General features: G+C 41.8%; 1 protein-coding gene and 1 pseudogene across 6 annotated transcripts in view; one reads left to right on the top strand and one right to left on the bottom strand.

Annotated features, from left to right (window-relative positions):
- The window catches only part of AHI1 (Abelson helper integration site 1), a 138,729-nt gene that overhangs the window by 111,705 nt on the left and 5,908 nt on the right, over window positions 1–21,116 (top strand). For 5 of the 6 annotated variants that reach the window (XM_061623921.1, XM_061623924.1, XM_061623920.1 and 2 more), the window contains exons 21-23: window positions 15,863–15,934; window positions 18,878–19,040; window positions 20,251–20,348. In XM_061623921.1, coding sequence (XP_061479905.1) covers window positions 15,863–15,934; window positions 18,878–19,040; window positions 20,251–20,348 — 333 coding nt within the window. The remainder of the gene's footprint in view (window positions 1–15,862; window positions 15,935–18,877; window positions 19,041–20,250; window positions 20,349–21,116) is intronic. The other variant, XM_061623925.1, reaches the window with a different exon arrangement.
- Window positions 14,634–14,742, bottom strand: LOC133384631 (5S ribosomal RNA; annotated as a pseudogene).

Below are 21,116 nucleotides of genomic sequence, written 5' to 3'. Positions count from 1 at the left end.
AAATCAGCCATGTTCACAGAGGACCTATAATGCTAATACTGACCTTGCCGCATACTCTGACCTTCATCCTCTGCAGTTTAAAAGTTAAAAAAAATGCCTGGCTGATTTTTAATTAATTTAAGAAAGTTTACATTGAACTGAATGATAATGTCAGGCATGCTCAGTAAGAACCAACTGTCAGTGTTCTAAAAGCCAGACTCACAGCTGCTGGGCTTGTCCAATCAGGGGGCCACACCCACACCAGACTTTGATTTCATGTGAGACAGTCATGGCTTCCCTCAGAGAATCCTGGGAAGTGTAGTTTGTGAAGGGTGCTGAGAGGAGACTGCTGTTCTTCTGACAGAGGTCCAGTGGCCAGAGTGGTTTGACAGTCAGCCGCTCTGATTGAAGCTCTGTGAGGGGAACAGGGCATCTCCTAGCAACTCTCAGCACCTTTCACTAACTACACTTCCCAGGATTCTTTGGGGGAAGCCATGACTGTATAAAGTAAAATAAAGGTCTGGTGTGGATGTGGCCAGGGACAACTTTGGTTTAAATTTGTGTGCTACATGTGCCTGCTGTAGAATAAAAAGTTGGGGGAACCCTGAAAAGCAATGATACTGTTCACAATATTTTCCTTTTGGAAAGGTGAGGGGCTTCCCCTCTGCCCAGTGCCCACCCATCCAATGTCCTCCCCTCCCTGCTCCTCCCTCCTCCAGGTCAGTGTTGGACTACGACCTGGTAGACCAGGATTTGAATCCCCACACAGCCATGAAGCTCACTGGGTGACCTTAGGTCAGTCACTGCCTCTCAGCCTCAGAAGAAGGCAATGGTAAAAGCACCTCTGAATACTGTTTGCCATGAAAACTCTATTCATAGGGTCGCCATAAGTTGGGATCGACTTGAAGGCAATCCATTTCCATTTTCAAACATGATTGCACAGAAATAAATCCCATCAAACTGAAAAAGTATGCAAATGATCAAACCCACCCTCCCTTCTATTCTTTCCCTCTTGCCCCTTCCCTCCCCCTCCAATTCCCGCCTTTTACCTCAATAAACATGCAAATGATCAAACCTGCCCTCCCCTGCCCCTTCCTTTGCCCCTTCCCCTCCAATCCCCTCCTTCCCCCTCCTTCTGCTCTCCTCTCCCTTTCTCCTTCCCTCTCCTCTCGCTGCCCCTCCCCCATGGTCAGTTTTACCTATCCTAACCATGATTACATAGGAGTAAATCCCATTGAAATCAATAAGCATGCAAATGATCAGACCTGGCTTTCCTCTCCCTTCCTCCTCCTTATTGTGCTCAGAGACACGTTACCAAATTCTTCCAAGCTACACAGGAAGTGGGTTGTGAAAGACCAACCCAAATGGTGTTTGCATTTTGACAAATTTGTAGGGCAGTACAGTATCTCAGAGAGGAGGTCAGGTCTCCTGCTCCCCTGGTGCATTCACTATAGCTGCCCAATTTCCCTGCTTTTTACAGTTTGATAGAAATATCTGTGGGCTATAGGTACATTCTTAAACCGCAAGGTTTTTTTGCCTATTAGTGAATTGTATTTGTACTGTTTAATGATAACATTATAGGCTTTAAAATTATGTTAAACTACTGCTTTGGGTACTTTTAGTAGAAGAGCAGGATATTAAAAACAACAATAATTAGTATTAGTATTATAGATTATATCCAGTTGTGGTGGCCCATTTGTGCAACAGGCGTCTGCTTACTCAAGAAGGATTTACCCTTCCTCTCCTCTCTCCTTTCCCAAAATCTGCTACTGAGACGTAAGAGATGCCCTGGACTAGATTGTCAGGGTGTGGCGGGGCTGCAGGGAGGAGAGGAGGAATGGGAATGGCTTTGCATCTGATGACACAACTGGATCTTGCCAAATAATTATAGCATAAGGCTGCATTCCTGCAGTCCCTTGAGGGGCGTTCCAGGGGCCATAGTTTTCAGATCTTCTTCTCCAAGGGCAGACAGAGATGTCCACCCTTGGAGTGGGAGATCTGACCTTGCAAGGCTCCTCTGGGATACAAAAAGGTGGTGTTTCTCTGACAGTGGAGTGGACAAAGAAGTGGCATGTTGAGACAGACTATGGTTCCAAATCCCTTCTGTTTCCCAATAACTCCCCAGAACAGAGGTCAAGCTATGCCAGCCCTGGAACTGGTGTAGTTTATTTCCCTACAGGAATCAGTGGGAAGAAACTGCTTAGGAGGGGGGGGGTCCCAGAATGGGATATCAAAAAAGAGTGATATGGCCCTACTGCCTTACCAGCAGAAGCTCAGTAGGGCTTGTATATTGTGGTTCTTCTGCCACCTTTGGCCTTCTCTCCTTCAGCCCCCTTGGATCACTCTGTTTCTTTTATTTACTTACTTACCTTCTTTAAGAAAGTAAGGAATGCTTTTTAGACTGCTTTTTGGGACATAGCTCTCACATGGCGACTTACATAAAATACATAGTAAAATGACATTCTAAACAAACAACAATTTTAAAGCCAATTCCGAGATAGTATGAAACAATGTAAAACAATGACCAGATACATATGAGTGTTTATGGTTCATTTGAAGGCCTGCACTGTAATTCAGTAGGAAGGGAGTTCCATAAACAAGGGACCTCCAAAGAGATGGTCCTGTCCGTCATGCCCTCCAACCTGATATATCTTATAGGCAGGAAAATTAGTTTTATTTTATTTTTATTTTATCTTATTTATTAAATTTATATCCTGCCCTTCCTCCCAGAAGGAGCCCAGAGCAGCAGAACGAGGACCTCTGACAATGACCTTAGAGCACGGGCATTCGTTTAGGTGAAGATGGTCCTTCAATAACTATTTAGAGCTTTAAAGATTAACACCAGCACTTTGCCAGTGCATTAGGACCAATTCAGTCAGTATGTATGGTACTGTGAGAGCAGGATGCTGGGCTAGATGGGTCCAGCAGGGCTCTTCTTATGTGGAAGAGAAAGCACCTCCTTCTGGGAACCCTCCAGGAAGGTCCATAACTGCCATAACACTGCCTCCTAAGCACAACCTGGCAAAGTGACCCAAAAGGATACTATAATTGATAGTATTGAAAGCTTTAAATAATCTTTCTGCATGAATCCAGAAACTAGGTTGTACACCTCAAACCTTCAAGCAGCTTAACCTCATCCCCAGACTGCACAAGTTGAATGTACCCATAACAAAATGGTTAGATGATACGTCAGCTACATCCATCTCGGATTCTGTTAAAATTATGGTATTTAAGTCATTGTGGACATCTGCAAAATGTAAAGGAAATTGGTCACAGGTCTTCATCTGCACTGCCAGACTTCCCTGAAGATGAATCTTCACCATCTGAAACACCTCTGCTGGCTGGTATTATGTGGGCGCAAAGGTGGTAGGGAAATAAGATTTCTTCAGGACTATCACCCCCCAGTATACATACCTGAAGATGTCTTCTCACCTTTGTTCAATCATGTTTGCAACAATTTCTCTGGAATATGTGCTATGATTGTAAGCCTGATCCTTCATTATTCTCAGCTCCTCTGAATACCAAAGAGCCAACATGGCTTTACCATTTCGTCAAGGATATATCTGTCTCATTCTAGGCAGCAACTAGGGCCCTGGTAGGACCTCTGGCTAATGCTGCAGGAAACCTTCGCAAAGACATAAAAAAACCTATCTAGATTTTTCAGCCTCCAGGGGCAATCCATCAAAATTAGCCCTCATCCCCTGCAGATCCTATTCAAATAATCCAAAAATATCTGTGGACTCTTCTGTATAGTTTAAGCTAATACAGGAAACAAACAAGGCCAACAGTGAGTAGGGATTAGATCAGTAATGTGCCAGTGTCAATTTTAAGAAAAATAACCTTTAGGGCTTTTGCAAAATAACTTGTATTCTTAATGAAGTTGATCTCATAGATTTAAAGTTGCACAACATTATTTATTTGCTCTGAGAATTTTTTTAGTATAAAGGCTGGGAAATTAAAATACATGTTACATACATGCAATAAACTAAAATTGCATGTGCAGCTTTACCAACACTATGCTTATTTACTGATTTAACATATTTCTTACCTGCCCTTCATTAGTAAAAGTGGGTTACAACAAACCTGAAAATAGAAACATCATAAAATGGCAAAATAAATGTAACACAATAAAAAACAAAACTTCTAAGCAAACTCAAAAGGCCACCAGACTCATTCAAAGGCCTAGGCTAATAGGTTAGCCTTCAGCTGGTACTGAAACGTTGTAACAGTTGGTGCCAGCTATATTTGGGAGGAAAGAAATTCAACAGAAATGTATCAAATCCCTGGTAGTTTTGTATGATAGTACAACACCTTGACCTGTAGCTGACACACTAGCCGAAGCTGGCAGAAGACACTGCTTGCCATGGAGGCTACAGTGCTGGATTGAGGAGCATCCCCTATTCCTTCAAAAGGAGAGCAACCCATCCACAACAGGCAAATTGACTAACAAGGGCCTGGGACCTGTCTACCTATAGTGCCTCTATCTTGTCAGTATTGAGTTGCTACAGCTTGTAGGCTTCATCTAGCCCGCTGTAATTTCCAGGAAATTTCCAGGAAAGTTTCTGCATGCATTAGGAGCATATGAAGCAGCCTCATACTGGCCAGACCATTAGTTCTTCTAGCTCAATTTTGTCTGCACTGAGGGTAGGGAACCTGTGGCCCTCCAGATGTTGCTGGACTCCCAGCTCCCATCAGCCTCAGCCAGCATGGCCAATGGTCAAGATTGATGGGGATCGCAGTCCAGCAACATCGGAAGGACCACTGGTCCCCCATTCCTGGTCTACACAGATTGGCAAGAGCTCTCCAGTATTTCAAACAGAAGTTTGAGTGGCTGTCATATCAAAACTATTTTAGATATCTACATGGCAAATATAATTGATTTGTGACAACTACCGCCCGGTCACAAATACCCCCTTTTTAGGGAAGGTGATTGAGAGGGTTGTGGTGCAGCAATTGCAAGTACTCTTGGAGGAAACAGGTTATCTTGACCCATTCCAGTCTGGGTTCAGGCCTGGTTATGGGACTGAATCGTCCTTGGTCACCCTGATGGATGACCTCTATCAGGAGAAGGACAGGGCATGCAACCCTGTTATTCTTACTTGAACTCTTGGCGGCTTTTGATACCATTCACCATGGTACCTTTCTGGGCTGACTTGGTGAAATGGGTATTGGACTCACTCTTTTACAGTGGTTCTAATCCTATCTCCAGGGTCATTTTCAGAGAGTGGCATTGGATGATTGTCTTTTGTCCCCCTGGCAGTTATGCTGTGGGGTGCCGCAGGGTACCATCTTGTCCCCCATGCTATTTAACATCTATATGAAGCCCTTGAGAGCTGTCATTAGATTTGGGGCAAGTGTCAGCAGTATGCTGACAATAAAAAAGGTAAAGGTGTCCCCAAACTTATAGTGCGAGTCGTTTCCGACTCTTAGGGTGACGTCTTGCAACGTTTACTGGGCAGACCGTATATATGGGGTGGGAATGCCAGTTCCTTCCCCGGCCTTTCTTTATCCCCCAGCATATGCCGGGTACTCATTTTACCAACCACGGATGGATGGAAGGCTGAGTGGACCTCGACCCCTTTTACCAGAGATTCGACTTCCTCCTTCCATCGGAATCGAACTCCGGCCGTGAGCAGAGCTTCTGCTGTGTTACCGCCGCTTACCACTCTGCGCCACAGAGGATCCTATGCTGACAATACCCAGCTCTATTTCCCTGTAACATTGAATCAGGAGAGGCCATGCAAGCCCTGGACCACTGCTTGGACTCGGTGATGGGCTGGATGAGGGCCAATAAACTGAGTCTGAATCCTAGCAAGACGGAGATGCTGTGGGTTGGTGGTTTCCCAGTGTGGATAATTGGTCAGTTGCCTGCTCTGAATGGGGTCGTACTCCCTCTGAAAGAACAGGTCCATAGTCTGGGGGTGCTCCTGAATCCATTTTTGTCGCTAGAGGCCCAGGTGACCTCCGTGGCTCAGACAGCTGCAGCCATTTCTGGACCAGGACAGGCTGATCACTGTTGTCCATGCCCTAGTAACCTCCAGTCTGGATTACTGTAATGCGCTCTATGTGGGGCTGTCCTTTAGGTTGGTCTGGAAGATACAGCTGGTGCAAAATGTGGCGGTGCGACTGCTCACTGGGGCAGGGTATTGCCAACATGTCACCCCGCTGCTGAATGAATTGCATTGGCTACCTATTACCTACCAGGCTAAGTTCAAGGTGCTGGTTTTGTGTACAAAGCCCTATACAGCTTGGAACCAGGATACCCGAAAGACTTTCTTACCCCTTATATACCCAGTCAATCACTGCACTCTGCAGGTGAGGGCCTCCTGCAAGTACCATCTTATGAGGAGATCCATTCCGCACAACATAGGAAGCAGACCCATAGTGTAGTGGTACCTACCCTTTGGAATTCCCTTCCCTTAAATATTAGACAAGCGCCACCTCTGTTATCTTTTCAGTGCCTACCGAAGTCCTTCCTCTTTCAACAAGCCTTTTAGGTAGAGACCCTATCCCAGTCTGTATCTGTGTTGGAATTGCTTTTTAATATGTTTTTACAGCTTTTTTTTAAAGGATGTTTTGCTGTAATATGTTTTAAGGTCTGTTTTTATGATGTTTTAAAGTATTTTTAGTGCTTTTGTTTGCTGCTCTGGGCTCCTGCTGGGGGGAAGGGTGGGATATAAATCTAATAAATAATAATAATATAAATATATTAGAGACATATACGTTATCTTGTATAAAGGGTATATATACCTATCGTAATGGGATGTGTGGAGCAATCTTGTTGTCATCCCTATATGTCAGGCTGTGTTTAATGGCTCAGAAGCCAATGAAAAAGTGACAACCCTAAATCCTCTCCTCTGTGTGGCATACTGGTGCATGTCATCCTACCATATGGAGGCACCTGCTATGAAGAAGGATTGAAAGCAGCCTTCTGTGCAGTGATCAGTGCATCTGAATGTTCACTTAAGTTTGCTGCCTTAGGAAATCCTAGGCTAAATTTAGTGACATGTCTACTGTCCAGTCACTATCATTCCTTATCTGCTGATTTTTCAGTTTGCCCAATTGTCTCTGGAAACATTGGCATGCTTTGTGACATTAAAGAGCAGAAAGAATGCTAACCATCTTTCTTTAAGTTCTCAAATAGAGGTTATGTATCATCCCAAATACAACATTTGACAAGTAAAGCACATGTTTCTTTAGGTGGAAGCACTTCGGATCCACATTTTTAAAAAAACTTTAATACAACATCTGGAGCATTCAAAATATCCCAGGGCGTGTTGAAGTTTTTAATCTATTATTTCCTAAAGCTTACCTCAGCTCAAGGAAGTTTGATGAGGCTTTTTGGAGAGCTCATAAATATCTTTTAAAAAAGAATTATAATGAGAATAGCAATAATCATCACAGTGATGACTCATCACTGAGTAACAAGAGCCACTCCTTCCCTTCAGGTAAAACTCACTGTCTCTAGAGTATTGCTACTGTACAAACCCTCATCAGGTAAAGAAGAGCCAAGAATAGGCTCAAACTTGCCCCTTTTGCATGGCAGCATTGAGAAATGACAATTAGGCAAATCCACTGGTTTGCTGCTGTAAGAGCCAAAAGGGGTGTGCTGGTGGCAGATCTGTGTGATTAAACTTGGATCAGCTACAATTCATTAGAAACTGGGGAAGGGGTGATTTAAACAGCAAAAGGGGTAGATGGGTGAGGAGCATATAGCCTCCCACTTGCATGAAGTAGCTTACCTTCCTTTCAACAAGTATGTTCCCCCCAGAAAGGCTTGCTTCCATTATTAAAGCCTCCCAGAGAATAAAATGCCTTGATAGGGGATAGGCTGCAGGGACGTAAGTTGTGGGCGCGTGGACTGTTCAGCATCCCTCATCTCCCTGAACTTTTCCTGTTGAAATAACCTCCATCCCCATTATCTATATGTGCAAATTGAAACACAGATTTGCCACCATCACATCTAGCTTACCTAACTCAAACCTAGTATTCCCACATTATAGTATGTATGCGTGTATGTGTTTGTTTGTTTGTTTGTTTGTTTGTTTATTAAATTTATGGCCTGCGCTTCTTCCCAAAGGAACCCAGGGTGGCGCAGTGATAAAACAATACAATTAAAAATAAGTGTAAAACATATTTAAAATATATAAAAACCATTAGAGGAACATTAAAATCTAAAGACGTGTAAAACCTTCACATACCTTTCCAGGTAATAATTTCAGGGTTGCCAGCAGCAATACCTTTCAGTTATCAAATGCCTGGGTACATGGGTATTTTAAAATTCCTTCTGAACATTCATAGTGAGCGGACAGATGCAGCTGACCAGAAATGGGGAACTGCCTCTGAGAAGGTTGTGTCATCGGTCAGTGCCAACTGGGCAGTACCCAGTAGCACCACTACCAACACAATAGGGCCTACCCTGCTGATCGTAGGGCTTGAGACAGTTGATACTGGAGAAGTTCAGCTAGGTACTTAGGTCTCAATCCGTTGAGGACTTTGTACACTAACAGCTTGAATTGAGCCTGGTGGGTCACTGGCAGCCAGTGCACCTCTTTGGGGACACAGTCCCATCAGGCTGCCCACTTACCAGCCTAGCAGCTGCGCTCTACACTAGCTGTAGCCTCTGGACCATCTTCAAGGACAGTTCCTTGTAGAAAGCACTATGTGTATATGCCTGTTGGCAAATACTGGTACTGTAAGTTTGATGTATGTAAGAACTACTGTACAGCTGTTTATTCTATAAAGGATGTCAACCAAAACTGGAAGCAAGGCATTGGATGTATGCTAAGTACTATGATCATAGCACTTAAAAAAATCAGTGTACAATTTAGACACGTATTCCAATAAAATACAAATATCCTATCTGAGTCAAAACATTGACAGAGGCATCCAGAGAGTTATAGAATTATAGAGTTGGCCATCAAGTCCAACCTCCTTGCTCAATGCAGGAATCCAGCTTTAAAGCATACCTGACAGATGGCTGTCCAGCTGGCTCTTGAATGCCTCCAGTGTTGGAAAGTCCACCACCTCCCTAGGTAATTGGTTCCATTGTTGTACCACTCTAACAGTTAGGAAGTTTTTCCTGATGTTCAGCCAAAATCTGATTTCCTGCAGTGAGCCCAATATTCTGTGTCCTGCACTGTGGGACGATCAAGAACGGATCCTGGCCCTCCTCAGTGTGGCAACCTTGAAAGTACTTGCAGAGTGCTATTAAATCTCCCCTCAGTCTTCTCAGGGTTAAACATGCCCAGTTCTTTCAGTCTCTCCTCAGAGGGTTTTGTTTCCAGTCCCCTAATCATCCTTGTTGCCCTCCTCTGAACCTGTTCCAGTTTGGTCTGCATCCTTTTTAAAGTGCAATGTCCAGAACTGGACACAGTACTCATGATGAGGCCTAACTAGTGTGAATAGAGGGGAACTAATACTTCATACAGTTTGAAACCTATACTTGTGTTAATGCAGCCTAAAATAGCACTTTCCTTTTTTGCAGCCACATCACTCTGTTGGCTCATATTCAGCTTGTCATCAACAACGATCTCAAGATCCTTCTCGCATGTAGTATTGCTGAGCCAAGTATCTCCCATCTTTGCACTTATTCCTGTTAAATTTCATTCTGTTGTTTTCAGCTCAATGCTCCAGTCCAGCCTTTCCCAACCAGTGTGCCTCCAGATGTTGTTGGACCACAACTCCCATCAGCCTCAGCCAGCATTGCCAATGGTCAGGAAAGATGGGAGTTGTGGTCCAACAACATCTGGAGGCACGCTGGTTGGGAAAGGCTGCTCCAGCCTATCAAGATCCCTTTGAATTTTTTTTTACTGTCTTCCAGGGTATTAGCTATCCCTCCCAATTTTGCATCATCAGCAAATTTGATAAACATTCCCTGCACCTCCTCATCCAAGTCATTAATAAAAATGTTGAAGAGCACTGAGCCCAGGACCGGGCACTTTGTCAAAAGCTTTTCTGAAGTTGAGATATATTATGTCAGCAGCATTCCCACAGTCTACCAGGGAGGTTACCCGATCAAAAAATGAGATAAGAATAGTCTGGCAGGATTTGTTCTTGATAAATCCATGTCGGCTTCTAGTAATCACTGCATTGTTTTCAAGGTGCTTACAGATTGAGTGCTTTATTATCTACTCTAGAATTGATGTCAGGCTGATTGGTCTGTAGTTCCCAGGTTCCTCCTTTTTGAACACAGGGACATTAGTTCTCCTCCAGTCACCTGACACTTCACCCATCCTTTAAGATTTTGCAAAGATAATAGACAGTGGCTCCAAGAGTTCTTCAGCCAGTTCCTTCAATACTCTAGGATGCAGTTCATCAGGCCCTGCAGATTTGAACTTGTTCAAAGTTCTTAGATATTTCGTGACCATTTGTCTATCAACTTCAAGCTGCAATCCTGCCCCTTCAGCTTCATGTTTTCCAAGTGGGTCATAGACCCTCTTTTGGGAGAAGACTGAGCCAAACCTCTGCCTTTTCTTTGTCATCTGTTATCATTTAAACATGCTCGTTGAGTAGCTGTATTACCATTTCTTTTCCTTGTCTTTTACTCTGGATGTACCTGAAGAAAGCTTTTTTGTTGCTTTTAGCATCCCTCGCTAATCTCAGCTCATTCTCAGCTTTAGCCTTCCTGACACCATCCCCCCAATTCCATGCTACCTGTCTGTACTCTTCCTTTGTGGTCTGGCCTCCTTCCACTTCCTGTATGTGTCCTTTTTCATTTTCAAGTCATCTCTAATCTTTTTGTGAAGCCACGTTAGCTTCTTCTGCTGTCTCCCCCTTTATTCCTTGATGGAATTGTTTGCCATTGTGTCTTTAGAGTTTTCTTTTTTAGAAACTCCCACGCATCTTGGACTCCTTTTCTCATTAGTGTTGCTTGCCATGGAACCTTACTTACCATTGCTCTGAGTTTATTAAAATCAGCTTTCCTGAAATCCAGGGTACGCATATGGCTACTTTCAGGGTTTCCTTCCTTTAAAATGAAGAACTTTCCCCGTAACTGCCACTTCATCCATCAAGTCATCTCTGTTAGTTAGAATCAAGTAAAGGATAGCTGATCCTCTAGTTGCTTCCTCCACTTTCTGTAGGAGAAAGTTATCTTCAATACAAGTCAGGAATTTCGTGTTTGGCAGAATTTGTCTCTCAACAGATACTGGGCTAATTGAAGTCCCCCATTACTACTACATCGTGCCTCCTTGAAACATTGGCAATTTGCTTTTCAAAAGTTTCATCCTTGTTTTCTCCTTGATTGGGTGATCAGTAGAAGATTCCAACTACCATGTCCCTTTTATTCCTTGCCCCACTTATTTTAATCCAGATGCTCGCAGTGGAGCTACCAAGCTCATGCTCCTGTATTTCTGTGCAGGGATATATATTTTTAACATATAGCGTGACTCTGCCTCTCTTTCTATTCCTTCTGTTTTTTTGAACAAGTTATTGTTGGATGTTGGATCGGGCACAAGCAGATGCCCAGAATGCAGAACAGAATAGTGACAGGCTAGATCCCAGTTGAATCACTCAGCCAGACAAGACATAGGTTTTAAGAGTCACTTTTACTGACATGAAAAGTTTCAGGATACATTTACAAGCTCTTTCTCTCTACTAACAAACTCCTCGACCCCCACACTCTACAAGTGTCTGCTGGCCCTCTATATAGATAAGGCCAGCTGCAAGAGCCACGGTTGCCTGGTAACATGTCCTTGGGATGGCTCTAGCTCTGCCAACTTTTCGCTTCTACTCCACGTAGCTCACTTGTGGAAATTTAACCTCTGCTTCTTCGGTTTAATAGCCAACAGTTATATCCTTCAATAGCTACATTGCAGTCATGGGAGTTATCCCACCAAGTGTCAGTTATATGTACCAAGTCGTCAGTGTGGTGTAGTGGTTAAGGTGTTGGACTGCGGCCTGGGAGATCTTGGGCCAGCCACTGCCTCTCAGCCTCATGAAAACCCTATTCATAGGGTCGCCATAAGTCGGAATCGACTTGAAGGCAGTACATTTACATTAAGAGTTCAAGTTCATTCTGTTTGTTCCCCATACAGACATCAAAGACCATGTGATTTATGGCCTGGCTTCCTTCCTACATTTTTATGAAGACTGTTACTGGACCCCATTAGAGCCATTCTCTCCATTCCTGTTACTGTGCACAAGCCTTTGTTAGTCATTACCATCAAGTTTACGTCTCCCTTCTCCTTAGTATTCAATTTAAAGCTATCCTGATGAATTTCTCCATAGTATGGCCAAACACATTCTTCCTAGTCCTTGTGAGGTGCAACCCATCATTTGCCAGCAGTTCATCTTCCAGGAAGCATAGGCCATGGTCCCAGAATCCAAATCTCTTGCATCGGCACCACATTTGTAGCCAGTCATTCACCTAGAGTATTTTTCTTTCCCTTTCTATTCCTAAGTACCATAAGGAGGGATGAGAAAACTATCTGGGCCCCAAAGTCCTTGAGTTTCCTTCCCAGAGCTTCAAAGTGTGACGTGATTTCTTTGTAGCTCTGTTTGGCAGTATCATTTATTCCCACATAGATGAGAAAAAAGGTATATCTGAGTGATGGCGACCCTTCCGTCACATCTCTAATCTGTATACCTGACAAGTCCATGGATCTTCTCAATATACTTGGGTTTCAATTCCACACAGTAGGGAGTCTCCCAGTACTACTACTCTTCTCTTCATCTTGTTACTGCCTCTGTTTGATTGAGCTTCAGCCTCACTCATCACATGGGGTCTCCTGTAATTCTTCCCCTGCCGTTTGTCTTTTTATCTCATCCTCAAGTGCGTGAAAGTGGTTCCATAGTTCCACTGGTGAACTATGTGTGAACTATGTGTGTCTTCTAGCTCTTCTGCTCCTGTCATCTTTTGCATGGAGTTTCCTCCACTTTGTTGTTGCTCTCCACAACAGTCTCCTCTTCTGCTTTAACATGCTGTTATTCTTCCACCTCCTGTGTACTTCTCTTTGCTGTTGTTCCAGTGTTCTATCTAAGAACTCTTCATCTTCTCTTATACTCTTCAGTGTGGCCACCCGCTGTTCCAGGCCCCTCACTTTTTCTTCCAAAAGCACCACCAGCTTGCACTTGTTGCACATGTATGGCATATTGTTCTCAGGCAAGAATACAAACATTGCACATACCGTTCAGGTCACCACTACTGGAGTCTCCATAGTCTCTACTGCCTTTTGTTTCTTTCTTTTTGCTTGTATTGGAATGACCTGTGCTTTGTCCTATCCTACTTCAGGGTAAACAGGAAAGTCCCACTGGTATGTGGTATGTTGTACAAGAAAAATTTTTTTAGAGACCTCCCCTTTGACCTCCTCCACCAAAATCCTGTGCCAAACTCCTGTCAGCTCTCCTGTTCACTTGCTACCTGAGTCCCTTGTATGAATAAAAGGTATATCCACTCATGTAAGGGGGGGGTCAGTTTCCATCCACTTACCTTTTCCACAGCACCCCTTGCACCACCTTCCACACTGTTCCAGAGGACTCCCTTATTCTGAGGAGTGTTTGGGGGAGGGGGGCACAGGCAGGTGCAGCAAGAGGAAAGCTTCGTTGTGTGAGTGGAATTCCACTCATGGTTGTCTGGGTCTTTTCCACTGTGCCTGTTACAGGATCAAAGGATCTTGGTGTGCCTCCAGGCTCTCTGTATTTTGTAGGAATGATTCAAGGGCATACCAGAATTTTAGGTTTGCACATTTAGAATGAATTAAAGTGCTCTGTTGCCCTAGTGCAACAAAAACACTTATTTGGAAAATGGTTTTTTTGTGGTTTGGAAAGGGATGAAAAATGCATTGAAAAGTGTGGAATGAATAAATGATTACCAGGACACCTTGTAAACACCGCACAAGCAAATCAGGAGGCATACTGGATGAATGCTCACTGTCGTATAACTGCCCCATAAACAAACTGTAAAGACCAGATATAATATAACTGCTGCAAAAGTGTAAATTTTGTGCAAACAATGATGCATGCATTGGTAACTACAAAGATTGATTATTGAAAGGCATTCTATGTGGGGCTACTCCTGTGCCTGGTCAGGAAGTTCCAGCTGATGCAAAGTGCTGTGGCTTCACCAACGCATAACTCCAGTGCTTAACAGCTTGCATCGGTTGCCCATATGTTACCGGGCCAGGTTCAAGTTTCTTCTATTAATTTACAAGTCCCTTAACCACTTGGGTCTAGATCTTAATGACCACTGGATCCCTTATATCCTGGCCCGATCACTGAGATCTCTGGGGAAGTCTGTGTTGGTGGTCCCCCATGGCTCAGATGCATGTCTTACAATGACAAGAAGTCATGCTTTCAGTGTAGTAGGCCCAAGCCTGTGGAACTCCCTCCCAATTTAGATTAGATAGGCATCTCCTTGTTGAGCTTCAGGAGTATGACTAAAACTTTCTTGTTCCAGCAGGCATTTTAAGGTAACATTTGGTTTTATAATGATTTTATTGTTCTATTGTTTATTTTATGTATGGTTTGTTGTTATGTACACCACTTAGAAATATGAATGATTAAGTAGTATATAAAAGTTTTGTTGTTGTTGTTGTTTATATGCCTTCAAGTTGATTACGACTTATGGCAACCCTATGAATCTTTTTTTGATATATTCGTAGGGTTTTCATGGTAAGAGGTATTCAGAGGTGGTTTACCATTGCCTTCCTCTAAGCCTACGGCACCCAGTATTCCCAGGCAGTCTCCCATCCAAGTAATAACCAGGCCTGACCCTGCTTAGCTTCTGAGATCAGGCGTGTTCAGGGTAGTATGGCCGTAGGCCCATAAAAGTTTTAAATAAATAATAAATAGGCAAGTCAGGATGAATGGTGAATAAAAGGGTCATCTGGACGAACTGTTGGCTTCTTGGAAATAAATCTTTTGGGAAAGAAGGTAAAAGACTACTCATCCCCAAAACTAAATTAGTAACGACTATGGTTACGGTTATGTCTATATTTCTTACTAGCCAGCCCATAGTGCACTCTTCCAAACACTGCTGAGCAAAACCCCCAACCAGTTCATAAAGATTTATGGTGGGCTCTTGTACAAGTTACATTACAGTAGGGCCCCGCTAATACAGTGGGTTAGGGACCAGGCCCCCACTGTAAAGCAGAAATCGCCGTGAAGCGGGCTCCCATAACTATAATGGGCTGCGTCGCATGAAAAAAACCGCCGTATTAGCAGAACAAGCGCTGTAAGAGCGGGGCCTTTCCCTAATTGAAAACCGCTGCATGAATGAAGTGCCGTAAAGCGGAACGCCGTAAAGCAAGGCCCTACTGTACAATGTGTGGAGCCTACACAGTGTCAGTGCTCGGTGGATAGTTTCCATTGCTTGCAGTTTTCCCAGTGAAATTAGTGTGATTCTAAGCTGTTTGTGTATGACTGTTACCACAGTCTTTAATTTGTGATGTCATTCAACATTTATACCATTTTATTGTATATTTGCTGTATCTTAGCTTGTATAAGTATGCAAATACAATATGGGCATAAATTCTAAAGTTATGTCAGTCAGAGCAATCCCAGTCCTCAGATCCACTTGCGGGGGGGCTAGGAGTGTACCAAGGAGATACCACGGGCATAGATCTACTGTGAGTGGTGTCCCTGCCAACAGTAGCTGGCATTAAGTGTTGAAATGGGACATTGTCGGGCGGGGGTGAAATGGAGGAATCCCTCCCTTTGTCATGGAGACTCCAGTATTGGGTTTCCCATCCATGCCAACCTGGAGCTAGCATATTTAATTCTTTTTTTTTAAGGATTTGCGCAGTCCGCACCTCCCACCCTGGGCAGCACAAGCCAGTAGGGTTTGGAAGTGGCGGACAATCCACCATTTTGCACCCCCCAATCCCATTTAAGATTACACTCTTGTTAATGCAGTCTATTAATGTTTAAACATTTCTTCTAGAATGCTGAGTTTCCAGCAGCACCATATGTGAGAGAAGACACTAATTCTAGTTCAATCTCTGTCCAAGAAACAGTAAGCACCATGCAATTTTTTAATCTTTGTTCCATTATGTGTTGATTGTGCAATTGTTTAGCTTAATGATTTTAATCAGTTCTTCTGAAGTAACCTTAAGTTCTTCACCACTAGTTTTAGGATTATATTGGCTCCAAATATATCCAAGATCCAAATTACTTTTTTTTCTATAGTGCAAAAACTAGGAAAAGAGCAATCTTTAGTAGTTTTGGAGAAATACAATGCATAAAGATAGCACTAGGATTCAGTATAAGTCTTCTAATATTTTACAAACTTTTGAAATGTAGCCACTTACAAGAGATTTCCACTTCAGTTGTGAACTTTTGTAGCAATGCTCCACCATGGGCTGAAGCATCAACCAAAAGTTCTTAACACTTTAAAGGGTGGGTTAGGTGATGCTGTTTAAAATAAGATTTCCCATATTATCAATTGTATACAAAGATGGGATTTTGAAAACAGTGTTTTATCCTTCTAAATATCTCTTCTAAATCAATTATACTGGATGGATGGGATCCACTGTTTACACTGTGAATGAAAGAAAAAATATGCTCATGCAGGTCCACAGTAAACAGCCATACTGCAAGTCTCCTTCCATGAGCTCTGCTGTCCTCCTAGTTTCCTCTTAACAATGATACAGATGTTCTCAATAGTGGGAAAGAGTTGTGAGTGAGCAAAAACTATTCTGTCTTTTCACAGTTACACACAAGGAACCATCTCGTGGAAGCTGCTATTCATTACATCATTGGTGGAATTGCCCACTTCATGCAAAGAAGCCTATTATTACTATGTCACCAAGACATCACCTAAATAAAACTGGGTTTACAGTGATGTGGTGACACTGGACTTCTCTGCATGGAAAAAGCATCCTTGATGAGATGTAATGCAGCTTAAAAGTATCCAACATGAGGTGGCAATTCACTGATCTAAATGTGAGTTTAGTAACATGGTGAAAGTTTGAGTTGTTGCAGGCAAATGGATTCTTAAACGAAAGGACCTTCTATGTATTACGATCTAAGGAGGCCTGTCGTTTGTGATGTGTAGCTGCCTTTAAAAATGCAAATCAATGCTTGATTGAGTGGATACCTGAATTGAATTCATCTGAATGCATTAAGGCCATATAGGCAACTGTGCCAAAATACATCTGCTACCTAATGTTTGTAATTGCTTTAACTACAGCCATTTTTAGAGTAAGATGAGTGTGCTATGTAAGTAAATAATATGAAGTGTACTGAGCAATGTATTACTTTATCATTTAATTCTTTCTTTTCTCAGAAAACTGAGACAGTAATTAAAAGTAATCCACTTTTTTTTTTTTTTAGAAAAACCAGGAGCATTTATGAATATTAGATGTGAATAATCTCTGCAGGGCAAGGAAGTCTGCTAAAATTCTGTCCATACAGTAGATTAGTAGAGTGCTGCAAAACATTTTAATGCTACTAGGGACCCCAAAATTCATTGGAAGGAAGGATCATAGTGTATTGGAGGGACCATAGTTCAGTGGTAGAGCACATACATGCTTTGCATACAAAAGTCCCAAGCTCAATTCCTGTCATCTTCAGCTAGAGCTGGCCCATCATGACTCATCCTCCTGTGTAGCTACAGGGAAATATTCAGTGTCTTCTAGGATGCACTCTCAGAAGAGAAACCCAACAGGTCTGCCCAGCTTTGCTTGTGATCACTTCCCAGAAACTCTGCAACACACAGGGCAGTGGTGGCACCAGAACAAAATATAGCGGGTGGGGGCACAGAGAGGGCAAAGTGCATTGATGCACACGTTAGAATTCTGAAAGAAATAATGATATACTTTTTCATTTATGAATCATTTCCCATGAGGCATCCTGAAGCAATTTACAATATAATAAAAACATATATATTATTATATAATAAATAAATAAATATGATACATATATATAAACAATTAAAACAATTGAATGCATCTATAGAGATATATACATACACACGGGTCACATTAACACTTCCTTCCTAAGCGTATTTTCACTGAAGCAAGTCCTGTTGATTTTAATGAAGTTTAACTTTCAAGTTTCAACTGCTTAAAATTGCAGCATTATTTTAATTTCCAATTTATTATTAAGTTATAATTTGCATGTCAAAAGTGCCTTTCTTTCAAGTAACCTCAAGGTTACAGCAAGGGTAGGGGGAGGTGAGCTACTTGTCTGCCCCCACCCTAATCTCATGCCACTTGTGATGAGTGAGTTCTGTGGCAGATATGCTGGGGTGTTTTTAGGAGTCCAGTCAATGTGAAAAGGATTCCTTGAAATTAAAAATGTGGAAACCACTGCACTGATAGTTTTTTAAAAATGATCCAGTATATAAAACATGTGTGCAGATCTTCATTATTGATTTTTTAATGTATTTGATTGTACTTTGACTGACTTTATATTATGGTAAACCCTGAGTGGTGTTTGGGTGCTAGAAGGGTGGGAAAGAATTTTAGAAATAAATGAATACACATTTGAAATCAATGTAGAAAAGTAATCAACATAGAGTGGTCCAAAATGTTCCAGAAATTTTCCTTGTATCAAAACTGCCTGGTATCTCAAGTTTATATTCCATTACATTCTTTTATTTTGTACCTCTGTACAGAAACTTTCACAAATAATGTGAGCTCTGAAAGTGGTATAACAATTCTATAAAAGTAAATGTATCAAACTTTATTTGCTTATAAAACCAACAGCTGCTTCTGTTTTTTTGAAACTAATCTTGGTGACTTTGAATGTTCTTAACTCTTTCTTAAATCCCACAAATGCTTTATCTTCCTTCTCCTGCTGTGTTCCCACCAGCCCCCAAACCTGAGACAGCCTCAGCTTTCACCCAAGTGTAGCTTTGGTTACAGCAACTTTTCTATTAGAGGAAGTGAATGTTGGCCTTTTGTCTCTGTGGTACACTTGTGATAAAGCTGTGGTGGTCTTATCTGTTTCTTAGGTAGTGGCTCTTTATGACTACACAGCTCATCGATCAGATGAGCTAACCATCCATTGCAGTGACATTATCCAAGTGTTATACAAAGATAATGATAACTGGTGGTTTGGCAGCCTGGCGAATGGACAGCAAGGCTATTTTCCAGCCAATTATGTGGTTGGCCAAAGTACGTATAATGCTTCTTCCTGGTATATTATGCTTATGGGGCCGTAAATGATTATCAAAGATTTGCTATTCTGTGCCTAAATGTGCTCATGTGTTTAGTACACATCTGATATATTCAAATAATTGAAGTAGGATTAAATGTGAAAATAGAATGAATATGCAGTAGTTCAACCAATAATGTGAAGAGCTACCATATACGGAGACCCATTTAACTGTCATATTGTTCACTAACTTTCTGAAAGCAACATTTCAAGGCAGAGAGTTTCCTAGCTTTGATGACCATTGTCTTTTAACTGGAAATGCTATTTTGCATGTTCAGTGCACACCCTCTGCTGAACATTTGATTTTATCTAAATATTGAGGGCAGGATGTGTGTTCTCTTTATTATTATTTTTAAATTAAGTTTATCAAGCACCATTTTAAAAGGCATTCCACGTTTTATCTCATATAGGAAGAAATGCCGTTTCTAAGAGATGTCTGCTACAGTGTGTGTGCATTACCTAAAAACAAAGACAGTGTGCTTCCTGCTTCAGATGTATTATTTAAACCCATTTGTAAATTTACATAAACTTAATAGATTAATCAACTAAAACTCATACGATTAAGGTTTTTAAAAAAAATATGGCATGTGTGATCTCACATAAGCAAGATAAGCACAAGGGCAGACACAGGCCTGACTATCTCAGCACAATCCCTACAATTCTGTCAGTGTTCTTTCTCTTGCAAAGCATTCATATTACCAAGAATTGTACCCACTGATGTTAGAATTGTCTCCACACCAGAGGCCACACTGTGCAAAAGCCCCCTATGAAACGTCCAGTGTTTGAATTATTCCCTGTAACTGCTATTCATACACCTCTAAATGTCTAATATCTATTTGATGAACTTCTTAAGGGCTAGAACGGAGGCTTGTGGTAAGCACATAGCTGAGAGTCAAGGCAGTTGGCTAAGCATTTTCTCTGTTTTGTAGTCTGCCTTCTAAATGTTACAGTACTGATGATATATGAAGAGTATGGATGTATGGAGAGAGACAGTAGACTCTTCTTTCTGTACCATATACAACACCTTTAGAAGCACTACAAAAACCAATTGTCTTGAATTATTGAAATGGGTATATTGACTAACAATGGAGGAGCTAACCCAAAATGCTATGAATCAAATTAGGTCATTTCGTCAGTACCAATTTTTCATATTTAATGACTTATTTTCAGCACAATATGAAGAACAACTATCTTCAGGATTAGCAGAAGATTCTATTCCTCTTGTATCCAGTGAACTGACAGAAGCAGCATCACCAGCTATGCCTGGGGTAACAGTTTAGGAAGAAGGGCATATGCCATAATTGCGCAAGATGGGATTGCATTTTCCATTTCTTGTGGTAACAGGTTCATTGCCAATTGCTTTCAGCATATGTTAATTTTCATGCATGGACTTGCATAGATTCAGCAGCTCTCAAAGAGGGCACGCCTGGAGGTTTGTATACATACAAAATACAATCCATACATCTTGGGAAACATTTCACATGATAGAAAGAGAGAGGAGAAATTTAAAGTAAAATTATTGTTACAAATTATTTAGCTTGATTCTTCAGTAAACCTATTCAGAAGTGCTAATAAAATTAATATTCCCAATTGTTTCTTTTTCTTTCATATTGTAGCTTCAGGCAAAGGTGGTTATGTCAGTCAGTAATACCTTAAATCCACAATCCAGAGGGCTGTGCAGTGAGCGCCCTGTGCATAGTAGGACATGAGGAAGGTCTTTTGCACACCTAAAGGACTGTGAACCTATTTTGTGGGCATAAATATTTGCATTTGGAAAAACTATTTTAAGCTGCAGTTAGCCCATAAGGTAGAAAGTTATATAAATCTATGACATAAATAAATAAAGAGGAAGTTTTTGGACTGTAACCTATTAACTTCTATAGAATTCAATACTAATTTGATTCACCATTAAAAGTAAGCTGCTCCTGCCCCTCTCCCCAAACATGACTGTTAGCATGTCATAAAATGAAATAAATTTGCCAGATTGCTGCAAAAGGCACAGTGATGCAGTGAAGCATTCACTTTTTGGTTTAGAA

This window comes from Rhineura floridana, chromosome 4 (genome assembly GCF_030035675.1).
Source record: "Rhineura floridana isolate rRhiFlo1 chromosome 4, rRhiFlo1.hap2, whole genome shotgun sequence".
NCBI lineage: Eukaryota > Metazoa > Chordata > Lepidosauria > Squamata > Rhineuridae > Rhineura > Rhineura floridana.
The sequence above is the reverse complement of the archived record's forward strand: the minus strand, read 5'-3'. Positions and strand labels throughout refer to the sequence as shown.